The sequence below is a fragment of the Chrysemys picta genome, chromosome 3 (genome assembly GCF_011386835.1).
Source record: "Chrysemys picta bellii isolate R12L10 chromosome 3, ASM1138683v2, whole genome shotgun sequence".
NCBI lineage: Eukaryota > Metazoa > Chordata > Testudines > Emydidae > Chrysemys > Chrysemys picta.
The window spans coordinates 77,318,605-77,343,047 of NC_088793.1; the positions used below are offsets into that span (position 1 = coordinate 77,318,605).

Genomic DNA, 24,443 nt, shown 5'->3' on the forward strand with positions numbered 1-24,443 from the left:
ATCTTAAGGAAATCAAACAGCTAAGATGCTGGCAACATTCGGAAATGTCAGGCCCAGTTCTTCCCCTATTAAAGGCAATGAATTTTTTTGTCATTGACTCTAGCAGGAGCAGGTTTGAGCTCTTTAAGAAGTGAGTACTCTTTTTAAGGCCATCTTGGAAGTGGAGGTTTTGAAAACAAGAAACAAACAGTGATCCCTGAAACACACAGCTCTTTGTCAAATATATGTTTATTATTTTCAGAAGTACATTTAATATAAATATCAGTGCATTCATTTCATAGTTTGTAAGCACATGTACAAAGCTGAATTTGAAAGCATTGCCCTCCTTCCTCTCCAAGTTCCTTCTGCTTTGTCTCTCCCCTGTCTGTTAATAGCTGCAGGAGTGGGCACCCAAGGGGAGACCACTGTATGATTGTTGAAAATCAGTAGCTGCTAGTGCTGCTTTCAGACCGGTTGGCAGTTAGTACTTTTTGGCTTGTTATAAGTAAGTAACCCATCACATGCATGACATCGCACACAATGTCATGGACATGATGGTTTAGTCGCTAATAGCAATGTCAGATCTTGAATACTTGTCTGAACATACCAGCCACAGACAGTCCTTCTGTCCGGTAACTGCCAGTGAACTGCACATTTTTAGAAGCTCATTTTGGTCTTTATGCTTGTAGTATTCACCATTAAGGAAGCAACTGGACAATAACAAAGAATACTTTTGCACAGCATCCTTCCACCACATACCCTAATATCCAAATAGTGGGCCTGATTCTTCTCTCCCCCTAGCTTTACACCGATGTAAGTCCATTGACTATGATGAAGTCACTCCTGAGTTACAGTACTATAAGCGAGAAGGGAATGAGGCCTAGTCAGTTTAACCATAAAAATACTCACATATGTAATACATCTCTCTCACTGAATAGACTCTCCTTTTAAAAGCTTGACCCCAGTGTGTTTTCAATGTTGTTAACTTCACGTTCTGTCATCTTGAGCTTGACATTTGTGCACCGAGTCAGACGCTTCCGAAAGTTCCCGCTAAGTAGTATGTAAAGGAAAGGGTTAATGCCGCTGCTGGCGTAGCTGAGGCAGATGGAGAAGTAATAGCTCACATAGAATGTCAGTGATGGCTGAGAAATCTGAAGATTCACTAGCTGTATCACGTGGTATGGAGCAGCACTTACAACAAATACACCGACCAGCACCAGCACCATCTTGGTCAATCTCATGACCCTTCGTCTTGGGATACTGGTATTGTAACTGCAACATAAATGTGAAGATTGGTAACTGTTAAATGAAGATAATATAAAGGAAAGCACAGATCAGTGAAGACAGTGTATTTTGGGCAAAATTTAGTCCGGACAGAAGCAGACACAACTCCCAAGGACTTCATTTTTATTTGTTGTGTTGTGTTTGCTTCTGTCAGGGCTCAATATGGTCTTATGGGTTCATTAGTATAGGTGGGACTGAGAAGTTTTTTTTTTTTTTTTAATAGGTCTGGTTGATGACAATTTGCTATCATTCAGAATATTGTGAACAAATATCTGCCCCTTCCAGCGTTGGAACTGTGCAGATTGGGGCCCACACTTCTGACTGCATTGTTTTAACTGGGGAAAAATACAGGGCAGAAGATCATGGCTGGCCCTTATGTGGTCCTAAAGGGTTGATAGGAATGATGCAAGGAAACTTCCCTCTACTACGCAGGTGTTGGCTATTTTGGAAAAACTTATGCACACTGTTCCCTCTCTGCAGCCGCTGGAGTGCAAGACACGACAAATGGAGTGGAGAGGGATAGGGAGGAAGAATCCTTTGCAATAGATGGTGGTGCCCACCATGTACACAAGGGATCTTGAGGAGAGATATGACTAGGGCTGGTTGAAGATTTTCTGTTGAAATTGCTTCTTTTTAATGTACAATTGTGTTTTTGACTAAACACATTTTTCATTAAAAGCATCTGCTTTCTATGGAAAATTTGAAAAACAGAATGCCCCAAAATTGTAATATTTTGTCCAAAAACCAAAATATATTGCTTTGGCAATGCTGCTGCAAAGCCTCATGGGTATTGTAGTTTGGTTGTCTCCTATCCCCCTTCTCTTCTATGGGCTGGCTCCTTGGCCAGACTACATCTTCCATCCTGCATCATGACCAAGGATTCTCATGATACACCACCTCTTCTCTCTAAGAGAGAAGATCATGGTGCATTTTGGGAGATGTAGTTTGACCAGGTTGCCTGGCCCATAAAGGAGAATGGGAACTTGAGAAACCTGAGCTACTACTCCCGTAAGACACCCACAGCATTTCCAAATGGAAATGTCTTGGTCAAAATATTTCAGTTTTTGACCAACTTTTTTTTAAAATATTTGAATTTCTGCCAAAAAAATAAATTTTCCATGGAAAATTTTAGAATTTTTTTTATTTTCATTTAAATTTTCTGAACTTCCTATTTCCCTCCACCCCCAAATTTTCAGCTATCTCTAATCAAGAATTTGGTCCTCTCTATCAAGAGTTCTAACTCAGTCAGCACTTGAAATCATTACATTTTTTAAAAAAAACCTGCTTCAACCAAAAGACAAAACCACACCAATTTCCCATCAAAGTCTGGAGAAACAATTCCTTTTTGAGATAAAAACCTGTATGCACAATTGCAGCCAGGAACCTATTTCTTTTAGGTTATGTTATAAGCCCCTGAAATAGGGGTTTGCAATGGAAATACTGACACAGCTCAGTACGGGAGTAGCAGGGTAACAATTCCAGAGGTAATTGGGTGAAATATAATGGCCTGTGTTAGAAAGGAAGTATATAATAGATAAAGACAAAATGATCTAAGGCCTTTAGGGGTTTAAACTCTATGTATGTATGAGCCTTAATTCATTATGTTTTGAAAGAGTTTCTATTAATAATTCTGTCACATAGCTTCATGAGACAGCATTCGTATCTGAGAAAGTGTTTGTCCACCAAACCAAACCTAATTATGGGCCTGAGACTACAAGGCACTGTGTATCTGGTTTGAGGTGCTGAGTACCCTCAACTCCCACTGACATCATGGGAGTGAAGGGTATACAGCGCCTTTCAGGACCTGGCCCACTGCAAACAAGTTCTTCCCACCCCTAGTTGCATATCTGGAATATAACATACGTTACCATCCTGCTTTCTTGTTTTGCTGATACATCTCCCACGTGTAACATAAAATCAATATATAGCAAATGAATATCAGTGGTAATGGAAAAAAGAAAGTTGTGATAGTCAGATAAAGCGTGTACCTGGAAAACAAAATGCAGAGATAACAGACAGCATGTTTACATAATGCATATAAATAACCTCAGAAATGGAAAAAAAATATAGACAACATTTTTCAGAAAGTGGCCTCTGATTTTGGGTGTCCTGGGACCTCACTTTTGGAACCACAATTGAAGTCAAGGGGAGTTGAGAGTGTTCAGCACTTCTGAGAATAAACTCCCAAAACACTCAAGCTAGGCCCTCAAAAACAGAGGCACACAAAACCCGAGGCCTCTTTTGAACATTTTGGCTGTGATTTAATTATAGGACAAGATACATAGTGTACAGTTAGAGGGTCATGTATTTTGGGCATCATTCTGAAAGAACATGAAACATACAAATATGAACTCAGTAGAGCATCATCATTTTCAAAAGTGCTCAGGGTTGACCTAACTCGGCTGTCATTGAAGTCAATGGTAACATTTCCATTGATTTCTAGTATCATTAGTTCCTAGAACTATTATTAATGCCAAGCACATCTGAAAATCCAAACCACCTTCTTTTATTCCCCCCCCCCCCCCCCAAAATGACAATTCTATAAATAAGGCAGGAATCTGGGCACAGCCAGACACTGGAGGGCCATGTGTGTGTTTTGGAGAATGTAGGTTAATTTTTTCACGGGCCATAGCCTCAAATGAGCATAGCCAGTCTGGACAGACAGTGCACTGAGGGATCTCTATGTGGAAAAGAAGGTACCTAATTCCAGCCAGAGACTAAGCACTCCAGGCCATATCCTCAGCTGCTGCACATCAGTGGAGCTCCATCGCATTCAGTTGTGCTGAGGCCATCAATATTAATAATAATATCTAGGACTACTTTAGTGGAGATAGCACTCTGAACTGCCAAGCAGGAGACCAAAGTTCAGCTCATTCTTCTGTTCCCTCATAGCAGGGACAGGAATGCTGCAGACAAAATGGGCCTGGACCTCAGCCGGTGTGAATCAGAACTGAAGTGAGTGGAGCTACTCTTTCACCAACTGAGGGCCTGGCACGTGTAGTTTTAGAACCTTACCAAAGTACATCATCAGGTGATGTTAGATCGAAAGCACAACTCTCCAAGCCATCTTTGAATTTGATTACTTTTGAGTAGACCCAGACAGGAAACACCAGGATCAGTGAAGCTGCCCACAGGCATAAATTAACGCGAATAGTCTTTGATCTTGTTCTCAGGCTAGTGAGGCGAAATGGTTGGACAAGAGCCAAGTACCTGCAAAAACAGGTAACAGAACAATATTATGGAAAAATAAAATGAATTAGGAAGTTTATATAGTTGTCCTTAAAGTAATAAATAAATAAAGTTAAAGCTGCTTTTTAAAAGTCATATAATGCTACAAGCAGGAGGAAAAAGCACTTTGAATCTGCAGTTTATTCAAGCAGTGCTCTGTACAGTCCACAACTGCAGTTATGAGTCATTAAACTTTGGTTACCACTATGTCATTATCTGATTAAAATATGACCATGTAGATCATTGTTGCTACCACTGTTATATAATTGCAACAAATCTTACACAAAGTATGTCAAGTAAGGTATCAATAGAAAAGTTATGATTTGCTGAATATGATTATGCTATCTCTATGCATGTATCATGTTTGTATTTGAAGTTCTGAGTATTGACTCTATACCTGGATTTCAAATGTTTGCTCCTGTGGTTAACATCCACAAGGTATTTAGGCTGCACATCTTGAAGGGACTATTCAAGTTAAATGGCCCATCAAAGAACACAATGGAAGACGCCTGTCTACACTTAATGGACTTTCCTCTGAACTTTCTAGCTGGAGTATGGGTAATGGCTTCTGCGATGACTAAGCCATATCTTGCATGGACATGTGACTTGCCCATGTGACTCCACACACCATCTTGTTACCTATAATTTTCAACAGTGAGAACAATGGGATTCCCTCCATATGGCGGAAGCTAAAAAAAGCCCTGGGAACGGCTCCATTTTGCCTCTTTCCTGCTCAAACTCTGGACTATATGGATTTATACTAATGGGAGCATTCTAACCAAGGGACTGAGGACCTTCCAAGTATTTGGAAACAACCAGAAACTTAACATGCCAGCAGTTTATTTCATCACTGCTACAAGCCTGATCCGAGAACTTTGCATGTATTTGATTCCTTTAACCAATTTTAACTCTCACCTTTCTTTCTTTTTATAAATAAACCTTTAGATTTTAGATACTAAAGGATTGGCAACAGTATGATTATTGGGTAAGATCTGAGTTATATATTGCCCTGGGTATGTGGCTGGTCCTTTGGGATCAGAAGAAGCCTTTTGTTTGATGAAATTGTTTTTAAATAACCACTCATCAGTAAGTCTAGTGTTTTTTGTGGCGATATAAGGACTGGAATGCCTAAAGGAGACAGCTTTTCTGACTTCTTGTTAGCCAGTGTGGTGAAACAGAAGTTTACTTTTGTTGCTGGTTTGGTATATCTTATGGGAGAATAACCACCAGTTTTGGGGTGTGTCTGCCCTATTTCTCAGCAGTTTGTCCTGAACTTGGTATTCTCGGTTGTGACCCACAAAGGCACAGTTACAACCACATCCTTTAACTGCTGTGATGGGGGATTTTAATAAATGATGGTACTGGAAGAAGTCAATTTCAGGACTCATCCTTAAAAGGAGTACACAAAAAGAACACTTTAGACTGAATTATTTCCTGGAAGGGGATGAGGATATAACAGTGTACCTAAGATTTTCATTTTTCAACATAATTAAAGGCCAACCTGACACATTTAAGTAATAGGATCCCTCAAATCTGCTGTAGTTGTGTCTGTAGAATTTAAAAGATTTACTATCACTACTGCCAAAGAAATAGATTCTGAACTGTTCAACGAGTTCACTAACTCACAAGTAAACCTCCAGCTGTCCACAGTTTACAAATGCTACAATATAAATTCAGTTGAAATGTCATGACCTACATATTTTGTAAAGGGAACTTTCATCTGTCAGCTCAAAGTGGATTAAAGTTGTCTCTCCTTGAGCTAAAAACCAGAAGATTAAATGAAACAATTTATATGGCAGAGATGTAACACTTAAATGTTTACTCAGGAATGTATAAGATAGACATTTAAGTACATTGCATTTGACATCCTTTTTCATTCCAGTTAAGGTCAGATCTTGAGGGTGATAACATTATTACTAACATCGCAGCTAGGTTAACCTGTAAATAATTTCTTTGGGGAGAATGGTCCCAGGTATTTTGGAATCTATGCAAGGAAATTCCATTTCTTTGGTGAAAACAATTAAGGTTAAGTTCTACTTTTCTGTCTGCATCTTTCCACACTGCAGTGGCAGAGTCCAAGAACTGTGGGGCAGACCATAACTAGGGTCAAAATGCAGAGAATACAAATCAGAGTATGGTCTCCAAAGATGGTGTAAAGCTTCCACATGCACTACCCTGGAATCTGGTGCTGCTTTTTGCATGACTTCCTCATTGTGCTTCATTAGAGAAGCCTGAGAGGTACTGTAATATATACTGGCTTGTCACAGTCACAAGGGGATGTAAACATAGCTAAGAGTCAGTGTGGCACAATTACATCCCAGCCAATCTATCCTCCTTTCCCTGTTGTGCATGTTGCAGGGAGGGTGTACGGTGTCCAAACCTCTATGATGGTCTGTCATTAGAATCATCCAACAGAATCACCTTTGCACGGACATGATTCTCACTTTGCTGGTCAGAAAACTTTTGCAGACACAAAATGCAGTGCAGTGCAAAGCAGCCACACTGCACCTGAGGATACAGCCCATTGTGTTGTCAATTAAAAGAGCTGGATTTGGTATAATTCCTTAGAGTTCCCATTTCTAGTTGAGATCAGCTGCGTTACAGAGGTGATATCTTTGCTCTAAGTCAGGAAAAGGGAACCTCTGTTTTCCTTACCCTTTACCAACTGACTTGTCAAGGAGAACTAATGATGGCATCGAAAGAGGCTGTATTTGTCACTAATGGCTGTAGAGTAGTGCTTTAGCGCAACTGGCTTAGAGGGAAGATGATGAAGGCAATGGGGCAGTCTCAAAGCTCCCTGCATGCTTTGCAAAAACAGCAAGTAATTAAAATATTTGATTTCAAACCTAGGAAATGTGGAAATGTGCTGGACAGTGCTCCCAAACAGTACCAGAGCTCTGCATTTAACATGCAAGGGTAGATTCTCGCCTGCACCAGAGCACTCCTCTGAGGGAGGAGGAGGGCATCAGGGAGCTCCCTGATCCTGAGCCCAATCCCAGCCCTGATGAGATTTAGAGCAGCAGCCAGCCTCCTCTAAGATCCATCAGTAGTTTAAGGTCCTTTAATGAAACTTCTGGCAGTGGAGAATGGTTGTGGCAGAGCTCCACCGCTCCCTCCCCCGCAACACATCCTCTATGCCAGGAAGAGGCGAGGCAGTGCAGATGTACAAGCAGAGTTCTCTTTACCAGGGGAATGCTCTGTTGGGCATTATGGCAGTTTTGCCATTGAAGTGGTGCACAGGGAGTATAATCCAGAAAGAAAATCTGGTCCAATCTGCAGGCAGAAGCAGTGCGTGGAGATCCCTCTGGTCTCCCCACATGCAGGAATGTGCCACCTGCTTTCAGGAGTGGCACGGGGCCAGGGCAGGCAGGAGCCTGCCTTAGCCTTACTGCACTGCCAGAGTTTTAGCAGCTGGAGATTGCAATCGACTGGCAGAGACTCCGCGATTGACCTGTTGATCTCGATCTACCGGTCGGTGACTACTGCTTACAACTACTGTTGTAATTTTAAACTGGGAAGCTACAGAGGAAACTATGCAATAAACATTCTTTATCATAAAACTAGTATCTCTGACATGCCATTTCACAAGGAAAATGTCATGTAGATACTACAATTATTACAAATAAAGGACCAGATTATCCTCTCAGTGGAGTTATTCCTGATTTACATGAATACATATAACAGCAGAATTTTGCCAGTGAACAAATATATCAAGCCACATATATGTATGATTTTAACAGCAGTCTCTGCAAACTGAGCACAAAATTCTGCTTTCAGTTGCACTGGGGCAAATCTAAAGTAATTCTACTAAAGTCAAATGAGTTACTGTGGATCTTCACCAGTATAACTGAGAGCACAGGCTGAGTTAAACAACTACCAGATGAAGTATCGGTCATATTGAAACCTTGAGGTTAAGTAGACAATGGAATAACCTGATATGTGAATTCATGGAATCTAATAGTGTAGCTGCTATAAAAACCTAAGATTACTAGCATTGCCTCCCACTATCACTCAATAATACAGGTGGATGGATTAAATGAGCTGAAATGCTCCTGTTCAAATTTAAGTATAAATGATTTGAAACTGTGGTTAATCACGTAGTAATAGCTTTCCTATACTAGACACTCATACACTACAGTGATAGGTCCAGGAAAGTACACAGAGAGGTAACTCATCTTTACATTTTATGTGAACTAGATATAAAAGTATCTTAAGCCTTCATAGAGTCATAGTTTCATAGAGTTTAAGACCACAAGGTACCATGAGATCATGTAGCTTGATCACCTGCATATCAGATACCATTAAATTTCATCCAGATACCCTTATACTGAGCCCAGTGGCTTCAGCATTTCAAATCCTCAGGAATTTAATCTGTTGTGTGCCACTGGGAAAGAACAGAAGAGACTGAGGTGCCACCAATGTTAGAGGCCCCTGCAATGGCAGGGAATTGGTTGGTGAGATGATCCTAGCAGGCAAACCACATCCCATGCTGCAGAGGAAGGAGAAAATATCTCAAGATCCATCCCACTCGGATGTTGGGGAAAAATTGGCAATCAGTTTGACCCTGAGCATTTGAGCTGAACACCCCAGCCAGCCATCTAGAAAGTGGCTTCTCTGTACCACCTCAGAACACTGATCCATCCCATAAACAGTACATTGTTTACTTTATTTCAGAGCAATGAAGATTCATGTTTCAGCTGACTGATTTCCTTTTCAGTTATGCCTATGGCTATCAAACCCATTCTTTCATTTTTCAAGTTGTGTAACAAACCAAGCTCTTTTTCACTGGAATCTGACAGAATATGACATATAACAAAAAATTATGGCGGTTGTTTTCCCCATGATTACTATTAATCATGGTCTCACAATCACAATGCTGGAGACAGAAATAACAGGCTGTTTGAGTGATCTGGATATGAGAGGAGATGGGTTATCCACCAAGGATTGTTTGAAATGTTCCACATTTATAATGCAGCTGGCACTGACTTGCCCTAATTTGGGTAGATCTATCTGTACTAATCTAGTCTTGCATCTGAAGAAGTGAGGTTCTTACCCACGAAAGCTTATGCTCCCAGTACTTCTGTTAGTCTCAAAGGTGCCACAGGACCCTCTGTTGCTTTAATCTAATCTATTGGCTCACAGAATCAGATCCTGATATCACTGATATCAGTTACATTAGTGCAAATTGGGACTAACTCTATTTTACCTATTGATACAATGCTTATAACCTTGGAATTACTCTGGATTTATACCACTATTGAGATTGGAATTTGGCTCATTCTCTGTGCACAAATACAGCGTCCTATTTATGCATTTTTATTTGCTTTCATTATTCCAAGTATTTTTGTGTGAAAGCAACTAAGCTGCAAAGGCATTTCTAGAATCTGACATAAAAAAGGGATGATTGACAGTATGAAAAATCTTGGAATGGTTGCAAATCAGAGCAAGTCAGTGTAGAATTTAAATATATCCAGGAGTTTAAAGTATGGGGGAGCAGAGCAAACTGCTGCTTTCCCTCTTCTGCTGACTTGCATAATAACAGTACTAATAACACTAATACTTATATAGTAGATCTCAGTGCTCCCCCTTAGCTCCTCTTTGGCTGGAGTGGAAAGAACTCCCCCTCACTGAAGTAGTTTCAATCTACTTCAAGCGCTGAATATACGACTACAAAAAGACCAGTAATATTCTCTTCTCTTCACAGTATTTCACATAGAACTGTATAGCATAATATACCATAGTTGCCATCAGTCATAGGATCACAGTGTTGTCTAGATCAAAGCAGTGCTATCAAGTAGTCAGTATTTGCATTTATTTGAATTTGTGATCATATATTTCTTAAGTTTGTTAAGTGCCTGAGAGTCATTAACAGGGCTGAAACAAGGCGAGACCTGTCATATAATAGAGTGGTGCTTCCCACTTCATAGCTAAGGTTGGAAATAACTTTCTATGTCATGTCTGGTTTTCTGACTTCTGCATTGCTCAAATTTTCCCCAAAGAAGCTAGACCCCCCTGATATTTTACGTGCTGCCTCTAAACCCTGGGTAGAACTTTTCTGGGAAGTTTGTAAAAAATCAGATAAGGAGTTGTAAAGATATGGGAATTTCAAAAAGTGCTCATTTCCTTTTTGGAAAAGGTTTCTGTACTTTAATTACAGTGTATTCAAAATGCATCTATTGTGAAATGTATCTGTACTATAAAGTGTATCAAAATTGTGTAACTTTTCAGGGCCCATTGTATCTGCAAAATGGTTTGGCCAACAAACTCCAGATTTATTTTATGTTGCAGGCTTTGTTGAAGAGAGGAGCAATTTAGTGTTTTCTTGGGATCTTTTCTCCCAAGCACCATTTACTGGCATGCTTAGTACAGACCACCATTTAATGTTCACCAGCATTCATACTTTCCTCTTTCCACAAACTACTGTAAAACCACCAAGCTCTCCTATTTTAATATTTCTAAGATATCACCATTCAGCTATCCTTCAAAACACTCAAGATATATAGCACATGCTTCATTCTATTTCCTTCATATTTTCCTGCACTCTGTCAATGATAACCTTTAGCTTTTTACTCTTTGAGTCATGTTACCTATCAGCTCTGTGTTCTCTGAGGCTGAAGGCCCCCTGAATGCCACGCTTGGGGCGGCAAAAAACATAGAGCCTCCTCTGCTTCTATGGTTATTACCTGGCAATAAATAACTTTCATGGTTAAGCTGGTTGGTTTCTCTCTCTCTCTCTGCAGCAATGCTCCTTGTACCTAAGCTAAAGATCTCTGCAGCGCCCCAAAATCCTATGGGATTTGCTCATCAAATGGGTAACTACCAGAACAATTGTAACATGAACGTGGGAACAGGGATGTGCTGAACCTGGGGCATATGAGGGTGACAGCTTGGAAGTGCTATTCGACCCAGCCTGCTGAGTCCAAGGGCATATGAGGGTGACAGCTTGGAAGTGCTGCTCGACTCAGCCTGCTGAGTCCAGGACATATAAGGGGTCAGCTTGGGAATGCTGATTAACCTGGTCCTCTCAGACGCACTCTGTTAATGTGTGTGTGTGTGTGTGTGTGTGTGTGTGTCTGTCTGATTCTGGGGCTGGAAGAACCCAGCCCTGGAGAACCTAGATCCTGCAGGATAGCTCCACTGGGAGGGAATTTGAAGAAGGGAGAAGTAGAGCTCTGTATGAGAACACGAGTGACACAAGCAGTACATTGATAGAATTACAGAACTGCCCCTACCCAGAAGAGTAACCTTAAAAAATGTGTGTACCCCAAAGTAATGGACAATTCTGGTAACAAATTGGTGGAGGAACACAGGCAGCATGTGACCCTAATCATGTGGCCCTTGTTGAGTAGTTGCTGCGGATTGGGGAAACTGAGGCACAGAGCTGCGCAAACTATCTCTTCCTTTTTCAGACTAAGCTCCTTTAGCGAGGTCCCTCTCTCATAGAATATTTGGTAATGTCCTGTAATGTTTAAGTTAAGAATCGTGCTTAGAATAACTATAGGACTGTGCAATAAGTTGTTAAGAGTTGTGTCTTAAAAGTAAAGATTTTAGAGCAATACTGTGACTGCATGAAAGGGCTTTTGGTAGAGACCATTAGTGAGATAAGGGAAGTAGAGATGGCTGAAAAAAAACAGCCTTGGCTGCTCACTTGAGACAGGAGAAAAGCAACAGGTTAGAGAGATGGGTAATGAAGCAGGGGAAATGCCCCTGGGAAATGGGATGCTTTAAGGTGAGAATCCGCTGGTTGAAGTGAGTCTAAGCTTTGAATAATGTTTCACAACCATTATGCCGCGGGGTAGCACAAAGGATGTGGCTGCTGCATAGGCATTATTTTATGCATGTCTGGAGATGGTTGAAATGGTAAAGGGAAGCCATGAACTGGAGCTAGAGAAAAAGCAGTTACAACAGCATCTGAACAAATGTGAGACAGACGGGTGTGAATTTATAGCAGAAAAGCTTAAAATGGTGACCCTACCTAGAAATATGCAAGAGGAGAGGGATAAGGCCAGCAGGAATGCAGAACAGTACAGGAAAGAGTTAACACGCACAAAAATTTTGTTAGAAGAAGCGAGAGCAGCAACTCGCTTCCTTGTAGATGAGAATAAGGCAGCCAAGGCAGCAGCAGGCGCTCAGAAGTGTGAGGCAGAGATTAGTAAATTGCGTATCCGCCTTAGCGCCCATAAGGGGGTGTCAAGTATCAGGGGGTAGCCGTGTTAGTCTGTATCTACAAAAACAACAAAGAGGGTGATAGCAGCTGTAAGGTTGAGAAAGGATTGTGATTTGGCGCCCCCTGGGATAATAGAGATACCCCCCTGATGCTGAACCCAAAACCCCATTCAACCCCGATTGGCCACACATGCATAATGTTGCCCCTGTTTCCACAAGGGAGGTTAAACACATAGTTGCAAGAGCCGATCTTCCCACAATGGAGCTGGTCACGGACATAGTAAGATGGTCTCCTAGTCAGGCCAAGGCTATTGCATAGAGAGTGAGGCCATTGAACCATGACACTACCGTGGCATGGCTGGCTTGCATTTGGCAAATGTAATCCTCTGTTGATGGCATGGACTTAACCCAGTTGGCTCAGTTATGTGCCTCTCCCTGTACACAGATGCTCTGGACATAGGCATAGGTTCTTGGGAGCGGACTGCCGCTGGACCCTGGGAATGGATAAGTGCTCTCAAAATATTACTGCCTGCTTCTTCCCTCAAGAAACTATATATAATGGAAGAGCAGAAACCAGGAGAGGCCCCAGAAGCTTACCTAATTCCAAAGAAGATGCTGGCAGCTCTCTCTGATTCATTACCCCAGACAGAAGAGAATGGGAATATCACTTCCCATTATCAGGGACATGAATTAGTACAGAGCACTTATGCAGGACTAAATTCTCAGACAAAAATGACCATGTGTGCTGTGGATGTAGGGGTACGTCTATACTTACTTCCTGGTCTGGATGTAAGTGATCGATCTTCTGGGATCGATCCCGGAAGTGCTTGCCGTCGACGCCGGTACTCCAGCTCAGCGAGAGGAGTACGCGGCATCGACGAGGGAGCCTGCCTGCCGCGTCTGGACCCGCGGTAAGTTCGGACTAAGGTACTTCGAATTCAGCTACGTTATTAACATAGCTGAATTTGCGTACCTTATTCCAAAGTGGGGGGTTAGTGTGGACCAGGCCTAGAATACCTAACGTGGAATGAACCAGTGGCAAAAATCAAACAGGCAGGGGATTTGTTGTGAGAGACTGGTGTCTTAAAAAGACAAATCAGCAAAAAGACTACCTCAGAGCCCATACAGGCCACCACATTTGTGAATAATGGTCCTCACTCTGTCAGTCACCCTCCCAATTATAATCTCCCTACCGCCCACAACCCTGGGCAGCGCTGACCCAAGGAGACCCTTAGGAACATGATTTGGAAGGAGCTGGTGAACTTAGGGAGGCTATGGGAAAATATGATCACCAGCCCCTCAGCATCCTGATTAATGCTTTGTCTCAGGTCATGCAGAGAACAGAGTTAATGCAGGGAGGCCCCCCTCAGCCCACTGCCCGGTACAGAGTGCATTCCCCATGCCCACTCCCTGTCAAAACCAGATCCCTGCCCCTTCTACTGAGTGGAGGCTCTCGAGGGAGTCGGATGATCAGTAGGGGTACCCGGTTCCCCACAGGCCTCCCCAGCTGATAGCAAGACTTCAGTGTGATGTATGGGGGAAAGCCACTGTGAGGGCTACAGTGGGGAACCCAGGGATGTTAGCCCAATTGCTAGTGGACACCGGAGCATCAGTAAACATTCTAAATCCCTGGTGGATCTCTGGAGAGAGACCCACCGCTAAACAGTGGGTATGGCGGAGAAATCCAGGAAGCTCTGGTCTGGCAGGATGTTCCCTTGCAAATTGACAGACTACAGGGACAGTAGAATGCTGTGCTCGTGAGGGAAATGAGAAGGGAATCCTAGGTGTTCCTTTCCTCCGAACATTTCAGCTAACTGTGGATCTAGCTAACGGTGTGTTATGGAAGTTAGAAGGGGGGGCCTGCAGAGATCTCTGCTGAGCATTGTTGTGCTGCTATAAAGGCACCCACAGCCACCCTAACCTCCATTAGTGATCCATTGGTACAAGAATTTCCCAGGGTATGGAATAAAAATAAGGCAGAGTGTGGAAAACTAGATGCTGAAGTTTAGACTGAGGGAAAAGATCCCCCTCCTCGAAGACAATATAAGTACCCAGCCAAGGCCGGCTTTCGCAGGTGTGGGGCCCTACGCCGGGACGCGAATTGTCTCGCGCCCCTCCAACCCCAACTCCGCCCCAGCCCCGCCTGACCCCACCCCCTCCCTGCCCCATTGGATCCCTCCCCAAATCCCCGTCCTGGCCCCACCTCTAGCCCCGCCCCTCACTGCCCATTGGATCCCTCCCCAAGTCCCCACCCTGGCCCTGCGTCTTCCCCAAGCACGCCGCATTCCTCCTCCTCACCCCTCCCTCCCAGACTTGCGCTGATCAGCTGTATGGCGGCGCAAGCACTGGAGGGAGGGGGAGAAGCAGGACCCGGCTTTTTTTTTTTCCCTGCTCTAGTGGCAGCCCCGGACGTTGCGGGGCCCTCTTAGGCACGGGGCCCCATTCCGGGGAATCAGCCGAATCAGCTTAAAGCCGGCCCTGTACCCAGCTGCAGCAGAGGAGGGCATTAAAAATACTATAGACTGTCTCTTGGAACAAAGGGTGCTCGTGCCTATGCAAAGGATCTGCAATTCACTAGTATGGTCAGTCCTTAAGGCAGACAGTGTCACTTACAGAATGACAATAGACTTCCATGCATTAAATGCGGCCACCCCTGCAGCAGCCCATGTAGTAGCTGAATATAATGAAATCATAGCAGCTGGCTCAAAACGGTTCTCTGTGATCGATTTGGCTAATGCTTTCATGGCTATACCCCTCCATCCTTCATGTTGGTATAAGTTTACTTTTACCTATGGGGGACAACAATATGCCAACAGCCAGACTCCCCAAGGTTTCCATGCTTCCCCTAGTATTTGTCATGCTCATGTCGCTAAAATGTGGAACCATTTGTGCCCTGACCACCACTCACACATAATTTCATACATGGATGACATCCTAATCCACCCCCCCACACACTTCAGAAATGAACAGGGAAATCACCAGGGAGGTGTTGACTATAGTGCAGGAAACCGGATTTAAGGTAAGTAGAGAAAAGGCTCAGTTAATACAGCAACAAGTGAAATATCTGTGGGTGTGTCTTGGGGAGGATGGCCGGACTCCGATCAACAAAGGATAGAAATGATAGGAAAGCTACCTGCTCCCACTGACACGCACTCCCCCTATGAGCTCTCTTGGGAACTTTTAATTCCTCCAGAAAGTTCATTGAAATGTTCTCTGACAAAGCCAAGCCTCTGTCTCAATTATTTAAAAAAAAACAACCACAGGATTTGGAAATGGAGACCAGACCAACAGACTGCCCTGGCCACTTTGAAACAAGGTTTGGCTATTGCTTCTGCCCTGGCTTATCCTGACCTTACCCTGCCCTTTGTGATCCAATTGGCCTCCGCAGAAAAAAGCATTGGAGCTACTCTCAACCAAAGGCAATGTGACAAGCTCAGAGTCATCGTATATACCTCCAGGCTCCTGGATCAAACAGAGCAAGGTTTACCCCCTGTGAAAAGGAGTGTCTTGCGTTGGTCTGGAGCCTCACCCATTGGGAATTTATTATTAGAGGGTCAAAGGTCAGACGGTGCATTCCCCAGTCAAGTACATCATATCGGGAAAACACAGGACGTCCAGGTCTCTAACCCCCTGTGGTGGGGTGGCTGCCCCACCCCCATGAGAGAGAGGGCTAGGGTAGGCCAGAGTGGCTGCGCAGGCTGGCAGCCAATTAGAAAAGGGTCTACTGGAGCCAATCAGAGCCGAGATTAGAGCCAGCCAATCAGGGCTAGGCTAGGCTCTATATAAAGGCTGCCTAGGAGAGGTGCAGGCAGTCTGTCTGAGACCTTCATGGGGGAAGGAGCAGGAGACCAGCACCTTGGACAGAGCAGTGCTGGGGAAGGGCAGAAGGAGCTGGGGAGCTCCAGCCAAGGAAAACCCCATGCTGCGGGCTTTGCTACAAAGGGCTGAGTGGGTGCACAGGACTGAAGGGGAAGCAGCCCAGGGACAAAATCTGACAAGGGGAGAGAAGGAGAGCAGGGTGGCTGCTACTAGAGGGTCCCTGGGTCAGGACCCAGAGTAATGGATGGGCTTCGGTCCCCCCCATTCCCCTTGTACTACACCTGGCTGAGGAGGAGCGTGGTGTGATACAGGCTGTGGCTGGCCACTGTGACAAAGGGGCTAGACTTTGAGGCTGCAGATAGCCATTAGAACAGGTGCAGCTGGAGGACTGCTGATAACACCAGACCCCTGGAAGGGGGTGAGAGCAGAGCAGTGGGCACTGCCAGAGGGCAGTGTCCTGAAGAGGACGCTGCCGAGGAAGGAGCAACGTGGGTTTGGACACCAACAGGGGAGCAGACGACGGATGGGACACCACCGGCAGAGGGCACCCCGCAGAGGACAGAGCTAATTCCCAGATATGCCAGCGGGAGGTGCTGCGGTGGTGAGTCCCAACCCTGTGACACCCCTGCATTGCTCAATGGATCCTCACCCTAGTAAACCGAGGAATCATGTTTAAAAAAGAGCAAGCCATTTCACCAGACCTGTATGGGCTAATTATAGAAGGAGAGGAGCATACCTGCCCCGTCCCTCTTGTAAAACACTTTGAATGGCCAGTCAAGGGAGACATGAGGCTTGCAGATGCTAAACAGAAGGGGTTTGCAATTTGGTTTACAGATGACTCAAGTTTCTACCATATGGGTCATCCCGGAACAGGGTATGGAGCCATCTGCATAAATGACAGAGAGATGCTCCAAGGCCTAGCTCACCCCCATTCTGCCCAAGCAACCAAGGTGGACGCAGTTAGAGCTGTCCTAGCTTCTGAATCCTGGGACACTTCTGTTACTATTTACACTGACTGGACAGCCAGAGCAATCACTGTGTGGCTCCCCCTTTAGTTGAATAGAGAAATGATAGCCACAGATGGGCGCTCCATTTCTCAGTCAGACAAATGGAGACAGACAGCAAATCTGATCAAGGAAAGAACTGGAGACACTTGGGTGACTCACAAAAAGGAACATCAGAAAAATCACTCAGAAGAAGCACACTGGAATAACAGAGCTGATGCCTTAGCCAAAGCTGCTGCTACTAGTAACCACACTAAAGACACAGACCAGGTAGAACAAATAGAGGCAGTAACTACCAGGGGAAAAACTTTAGGCAAAGGAATAGATATCTTGGACTTAAGTACCCTTCGAGATGGGGATACAGAAATCCGGTCTTTAGCCAAGGCAGGGAAAGAACCCACAGGAAAATATAGGATTGATCAGGTTGGAGATGTCTCGTGGGCAGTGGATGCAGGTGGTCAAAGGCACTGGATAGTCCCCAGCCAGGTACGGAAGAACCTGATTCAATTTGTGCATCAGCAAGAGCATAGAGGAAAATGGGATACTTTAAATAGGGTTAAAGATACAGGGTGGTGGCCAGGCATGGAAGTGGATATAGTTCAGTGGTGTGATAACTGTCTGCAGTGCGCCATGGTTAATGCTGATCACCAGGTTAATGGCCTGGTGGAGAGGTTTAATGGAACTTTGGGGGCCATGATACGTAAATTCGTAAATGAACACTCCAATGATTGGGATCTAGTGTTGCAGCAGTTGCTTTTTGCCTACAGGGCTGTACCACATCCCAGTTTAGGGTTTTCACCATTTGAACTTGTGTATGGCCGTGAGGTTAAGGGGCCATTACAGTTGGTGAAGCAGCAATGGGAGGGGTTTACGCCTTCTCCAGGAACTAACATTCTAGACTTTGTAAGCAACCTCCAAAGCACCCTCCGACACTCTTTAGCCCTTGCTAAAGAAAACCTAAAGAATGCTCAGGAAGAGAAAAAGGCCTGGTATGATAAACATTCCAGAGAACGGTCCTTCAAAGTAGGAGACCAAGTCATGGTCTTAAAGGCGCTCCAGGCCCATAAAATGGAAGCGTCGTGGGAAGGACCATTCACGGTCCAGGAGCGCCTAGGAGCTGTTAACTATCTCATAGCCTCCCCCACCTCCAACATAAAGCCTAAGGTATACCATGTTAATTCTCTTAAGCCCTTTTATTCCAGAGAATTAAACGTTTGCCAGTTTAGAGCCCAGGAAACAGATGACGCGGAGTGGCCTGAGGGTGTCTACTACGAAAGAAAAAAGGATGGTGGCGTAGAAGAGGTGAACCTCTCCACAACCCTTGGACGTCTGCAGCGACAGCAGATCAAGGAGCTGTGCACAAGCTTGGCACCAATTTTCTCAGCCACTCCAGGACGGACCGAATGGGCATACCACTCCATTAACACAGGTAATGCTCACCCAATTAGAACCCCACCCTACCGGGAGTCACCTCATGCCAAAACTGCTACACAAAGGGAGTTCCAGGACATGCTACAGATGGGTATAATCCGCCCCTCTAATAGTGCATGGGCATCTCCAGTGGTTCTAGTTCCCAAACCAGATGGGGAAATACGCTTTTGCGTGGATTACCGTAAGCTAAATGCTGTAACTCGTCCTGACAACTATCCAATGCCACGCACAGATGAGCTATTGGAGAAATTGGGACATGCCCAATTCATCTCTACTTTAGACTTAACCAAGGGGTACTGGCAAGTACCACTAGATGAACCCACTAAGGAAAGGTCAGCCTTCGTCACCCAGGCAGGGGTGTATGAATTCAATGTACTCCCTTTCGGGTTGCGAAATGCACCCGCCACCTTCCAAAGACTTGTAGATGGTCTCCTAGCGGGATTGGGAGAATCTGCAGTTGCCTACTTCGATGATGTGGCCATTTTTTCTGATTCATGGGCAGAGCACCTGGAGCACCTGGAAAAAGTCTTTGAGCGCATCCGGCAGGCAGGACTAACTGTTAAGGCTAAAAAGTGTCAAATAGGCCAAAACAGAGTGACTTACCTGGGGCACCAGGTGGGTCGAGGAACTATAAATCCCCTACAGGCCAAAGTGGATGCTATCCAAAAGTGGCCGGTTCCAAAGTCTAAGAAACAGGTCCAATCCTTACTCATAGACTTTAAGGTCAGAAGGGACCATTATGATCATCTGGTCTGACCCCCTGCATGCTGCAGGCCATAAAACCGTCCCTACCCCTTCCCTGGACTCTGCTGTTGAAGTCCCCTATCCTGTTTTTAGTGACTTCAATCGGCAGAGACCCTCCTGCTAGAGATCCCTGCCCCATGCTGCGGAGGAAGGCGAAAAACCTCCAGAGGCTCAGCCAATCTGCCCTGGAGGAAAATTCCTTCCCGACCCCAAATATGGCGATCAGTAAGACCCCGAGCATATAGGCAAGAGTCTCCAGCCTGCCCCCTGTTAGCCATTATACTATTTACCTACCATTGCTTGGTTTTCCTTGACTACTATGTTTTACCATTAAACCATTCCCTCCATAAACTTATCTAACTTAATCTTAAAACCAGACAGGTCCGTCGCCCCCACCGTTTCCCTCGGAAGGCCGTTCCAATATTTCACCCCTCTGACGGTCAGAAACCTTCGTCTAATTTCAAGCCTGAACTTCCCCACGGCCAGTTTATATCCATTCGTTCTTGTATCCACGTTAATACTAAGCTGGAATAATTCTTCTCCCTCCCTTGTATTAATCCCTCTAATATATTTAAAGATAGCAATCATATCCCCTCTCAGCCTTCGCTTTGTCAGACTAAACAACCCAAGCTCCTCTAGTCTCCTTTCATACGATAGGTTTTCCATTCCTCTGATCATCCTAGTGGCCCTTCTCTGCACCCGTTCCAGTTTGAGTTCATCTTTTTTAAACATGGGAGACCAGAACTGCACACAGTACTCCAAATGAGGTCTCACCAGCGCCTTGTACAACGGAAGCAGGACCTCCTTATCCCTACTAGATATACCTCGCCTAATGCATCCCAAGACAGCATTGGCTTTTTTCACCGCCACGTCACATTGTCGACTCATAGTCATCCTGCGGTCTACAAGGACCCCTAGGTCCTTCTCCTCTTCCGTTACTTCTAACCAATGCGTCCCCATCTTGTAACTAAAATTGTTATTAGTCATCCCCAAATGCATCACCTTACACTTTTCACTATTAAATTTCATCCTATTTCTGATACTCCAATTCACAAGCTCATTCAAGTCTCCCTGCAGGATATCCCTATCCTCCTCCGAATTTACAACGCCTCCCACCTTCGTATCATCCGCAAACTTTATCAGCCCACTCCTGCAATCGGTTCCGAGGTCAGTTATAAATAGATTAAATAAAATGGGTCCCAAAACCGAACCTTGAGGCACTCCACTAGTAACCTCCCTCCAACCTGACAGTTCACCCTTTAATACAACCCGCTGCATTCTCCCCATTAACCAATTCCTTATCCACCTCTGGATTTTCATATCGATCCCCATGTTTTTCAGTTTAACCAATAATTCCTCATGGGGTACAGTATCAAACGCTTTACTGAAATCCAGGTATATTAGGTCCACCGCATTTCCCTTATCTAATAAATCCGTTACTTTCTCAAAAAAGGAGATCAGATTCGTTTGGCACGATCTGCCCTTCGTAAAACCATGTTGTAATTTATCGCAATTGCCAGTAACCTCCAGGTCCTCAACTAGTTTCTCTTTCAGAATTTTCTCTAACACCTTGCACACTACAGATGTTAAACTAACAGGCCTGTAGTTACCCGGATCACTTTTTTTCCCTTTCTTGAAAATAGGAACCACATTAGCTATTCTCCAGTCTAACGGGACCACCCCCGAGTTTACAGATTCATTAAATATTATCGCTAACGGGCCTGCTATTTCCCGCGCCAATTCCTTCAATATTCTCGGATGAAGATCGTCCGGTCCTCCCGACTTAGCCCCATTAAGGTGTTCAAGTTTTGTTTCTACCTCGGATACGGTAATCCCCCATCCTGAATGCCCCTCTGTAGTGGTGCTAGTATCCCTAATACCTTCATTGGCCTCATTAAACACCGATGCAAAATATTCATTGAGATATTGTGCCATGCCTAGATTGTCTTTAATCTGCTCTCCGGCAATAGTCTTCAGCGGTCCTACTTCTTCTTTCTTTGCTTTCTTCCTATTTATGTGGCTGTAAAACCTCTTACTATTGCTTTTAATTCCCCTCGCTAGGTCCAACTCTACACGGCCTTTGGCCTTTCTCACTCTATCTCTACATTCTCTGACTTCACTTAGGTACATTTCCTTACTGATCCCTCCCCTCTTCCACTCTTTATACGCTTTCTGTTTTTTCCTAATCGCCCCTTTGAGTCGGTCGCTCATCCAGCTCGGTCTAAATCTCTTGCTTAGTAATCTTTTTCCCTTTTTTGGAATACAGGCCTCCGACAGCTCATGCATCTTTAACTTAAAGTAATCCCAGGCTTCTTCTGCCTTTAGATCCATTAATATGTTTGCCCAATCCACTTCCCTTACCAGTCCCCTTAATTTGTTAAAATTGGCCTTTTTAAAATTATAAACCCTAGTCTTTGACTTAATTCTGTTACTCCTTCCATGTATTTTAAACCGAATTAGCTCATGATCGCTGGAGCCCAAATTGTCCCCTACTACTACTTCCTCAACGAGGTCCTCACTACTTACCAGAATCAAATCTAAAATGGCCTCCCCCCTCGTCGGTTCAGCTACCACTTGATGGAGGAATTGATCAGCAAGCACATCTAGGAACATCTGAGCCCTATTATTGCTACTAGCGTTTGTTCCCCAATCTATATCCGGGAAGTTAAAGTCCCCCATAATTACACAGTTTCTATTGGTAATTACTTCTCTAAACACATTAAATAGTTCCTTATCCATATCCTGGGTCGATCCCGGCGGTCTATAGCACACTCCAAGGACTATCCCCGGAGAGGCTCTAGTAGTCCTATTACCCCTAATCCTTCTTAGGCTTGGCTGGATATTATAGGCGATTTGTACCCCACTACAGCCAAATCGCCGCCCCGCTGACAGACCTAACCAGAAAGAAACAGCCAAATGCAGTTCAGTGGACTGATGAGTGTCAAAAGGCCTTTAACCAGCTTAAGGCAACACTCATGTCTGACCCTGTGCTAAGGGCCCCAGACTTTGACAAACCGTTCCAAGTAACCACAGATGCGTCTGAGCGAGGCGTGGGAGCAGTTTTAATGCAGGAAGGACCAGATCAAGAATTCCATCCTGTCGTGTTTCTCAGTAAGAAACTGTCTGAGAGGGAAAGCCATTGGTCAATCAGCGAAAAGGAATGCTATGCCATTGTGTACGCGCTGGAAAAGCTACGCCCATATGTTTGGGGACGGTGTTTCCAACTACAAACAGACCATGCTGCGCTACAGTGGCTTCATACCGCCAAGGGAAATAACAAAAAACTTCTTCGGTGGAGTTTAGCTCTCCAAGATTTTGATTTTGAAATACAACACATTTCGGGAGCTTCTAACAAACTGGCTGATGCACTCTCCCGGGAAAGTTTCCCAGAGTTAACTGGTTAACAATTGTTCTTGGAATGAAACATATTGTTAGTTTTTATATAATCAGTAGTATGTCTAAAGGTACATGTGTCTTATTAACTCTGTTTTCTCCTAGAACTCCAGGAAGAAATCACAGCCAGTGTGGAACCGAATGTCCAACACTATCTGTGATTTGGGGGGCGTGTCATAACTATAAAGGGAAGGGTAACAGCTGTCCTGTGTACAGTACTATAAAATCCCTCCTGGCCAGAGACTCCAAAATCCTTTTCCCTGTAAAGGGTTAAGAAGCTCAGGTAACCTGGCTGGCATCTGACCTAAAGGACCAATAAGGGGACAAGATACTTTCAAATTTTGGGGGGGAAGGCTTTTGTTTGTGTTCTTTGTTTGGGAGAGTGTTCGCTCTCGGGACTGAGAGGGACCAGACATCAATCCAGGTTCTCCACATCTTCCTAAACAAGTCTCTCCTATTTCAAACTTGTAAGTAAATAGCCAGGCAAGGCGTGTTAGTTTTCCTTTGTTTTCTCAACTTGTAAATGTACCTTTTACTAGAGTAAAAAGCAACAGAGGGTCCTGTGGCACCTTTGAGACTAACAGAAGTATTGGGAGCATAAGCTTTCGTGGGTAAGAACCTCACTTCTTCAGATGCAAGTACATCTACTTGCATCTGAAGAAGTGAGGTTCTTACCCACGAAAGCTTATGCTCCCAATACTTCTGTTAGTCTCAAAGGTGCCACAGGACCCTCTGTTGCTTTTTACAGATTCAGACTAACACGGCTACCCCTCTGATATTTTACTAGAGTGTTTATCTTTGTTTGCTGTACTTTGAACAAGAGACTAGAGGGGAGTCCTCTGAGCTCTTTAAGTTTGATTACCCTGTAAGGTTAATTTCCACACTGATTTTACAGAGATGATTTTTACCTTTTTCTTTAATTAAAAGCCTTCTTTTTAAGAACCTGATTGATTTTTCCTTGTTTTAAGATCCAAGGGGTTTGGATCTTGATTCACCAGGAGTTGGTGGGAGGAAGGAGGGGAATGGTTAATTTCTCCTTGTTTTAGATCCAAGGGGGTTGGATCTGTATTCACCAGGGAATTGGTGAAGGTTTTTCAAGGCTTCCCAGGGGGGGAATCCATTGGAAATGGTGGCAGCGGACCAGGGCTAAGCTGGTAGTTAAGCTTAGAAGTTTTCATGCAGGCCCCTACATTTGTACCCTAAAGTTCAAAGTGGGGATACAGCCTTGACAGGGACACCAAATAATAGAGGGTCCGTGGTCCCGGATTCAGATAGATTACACAAGCTGTGTAGTGGGGTAGCTGCCTGACTCTGGCGTGGAAGGGGTTAAAGCAAGCCAGAGAGGCTGTGCAGAACCTCAGCCAATCCTGGAAGGGCTTATTGGGAGCCAATCAA

At 44.3% G+C, this 24,443-nt stretch overlaps 1 protein-coding gene across 1 annotated transcript in view; it reads right to left on the reverse strand.

Annotated features, from left to right (window-relative positions):
* Positions 1 to 210: 210 nt before the first annotated feature.
* Positions 211 to 24,443, reverse strand: part of MCHR2 (melanin concentrating hormone receptor 2) — a 73,218-nt gene continuing 48,985 nt past the window's right edge. The window contains exons 5-7 of the mRNA XM_005287715.5: positions 4,279 to 4,473; positions 3,132 to 3,251; positions 211 to 1,251 (exon numbers count right to left, since the gene is read on the reverse strand). Of these exons, the coding sequence (XP_005287772.1) occupies positions 927 to 1,251; positions 3,132 to 3,251; positions 4,279 to 4,473 (640 nt within the window). The 3' untranslated portion in view covers positions 211 to 926. The remainder of the gene's footprint in view (positions 1,252 to 3,131; positions 3,252 to 4,278; positions 4,474 to 24,443) is intronic.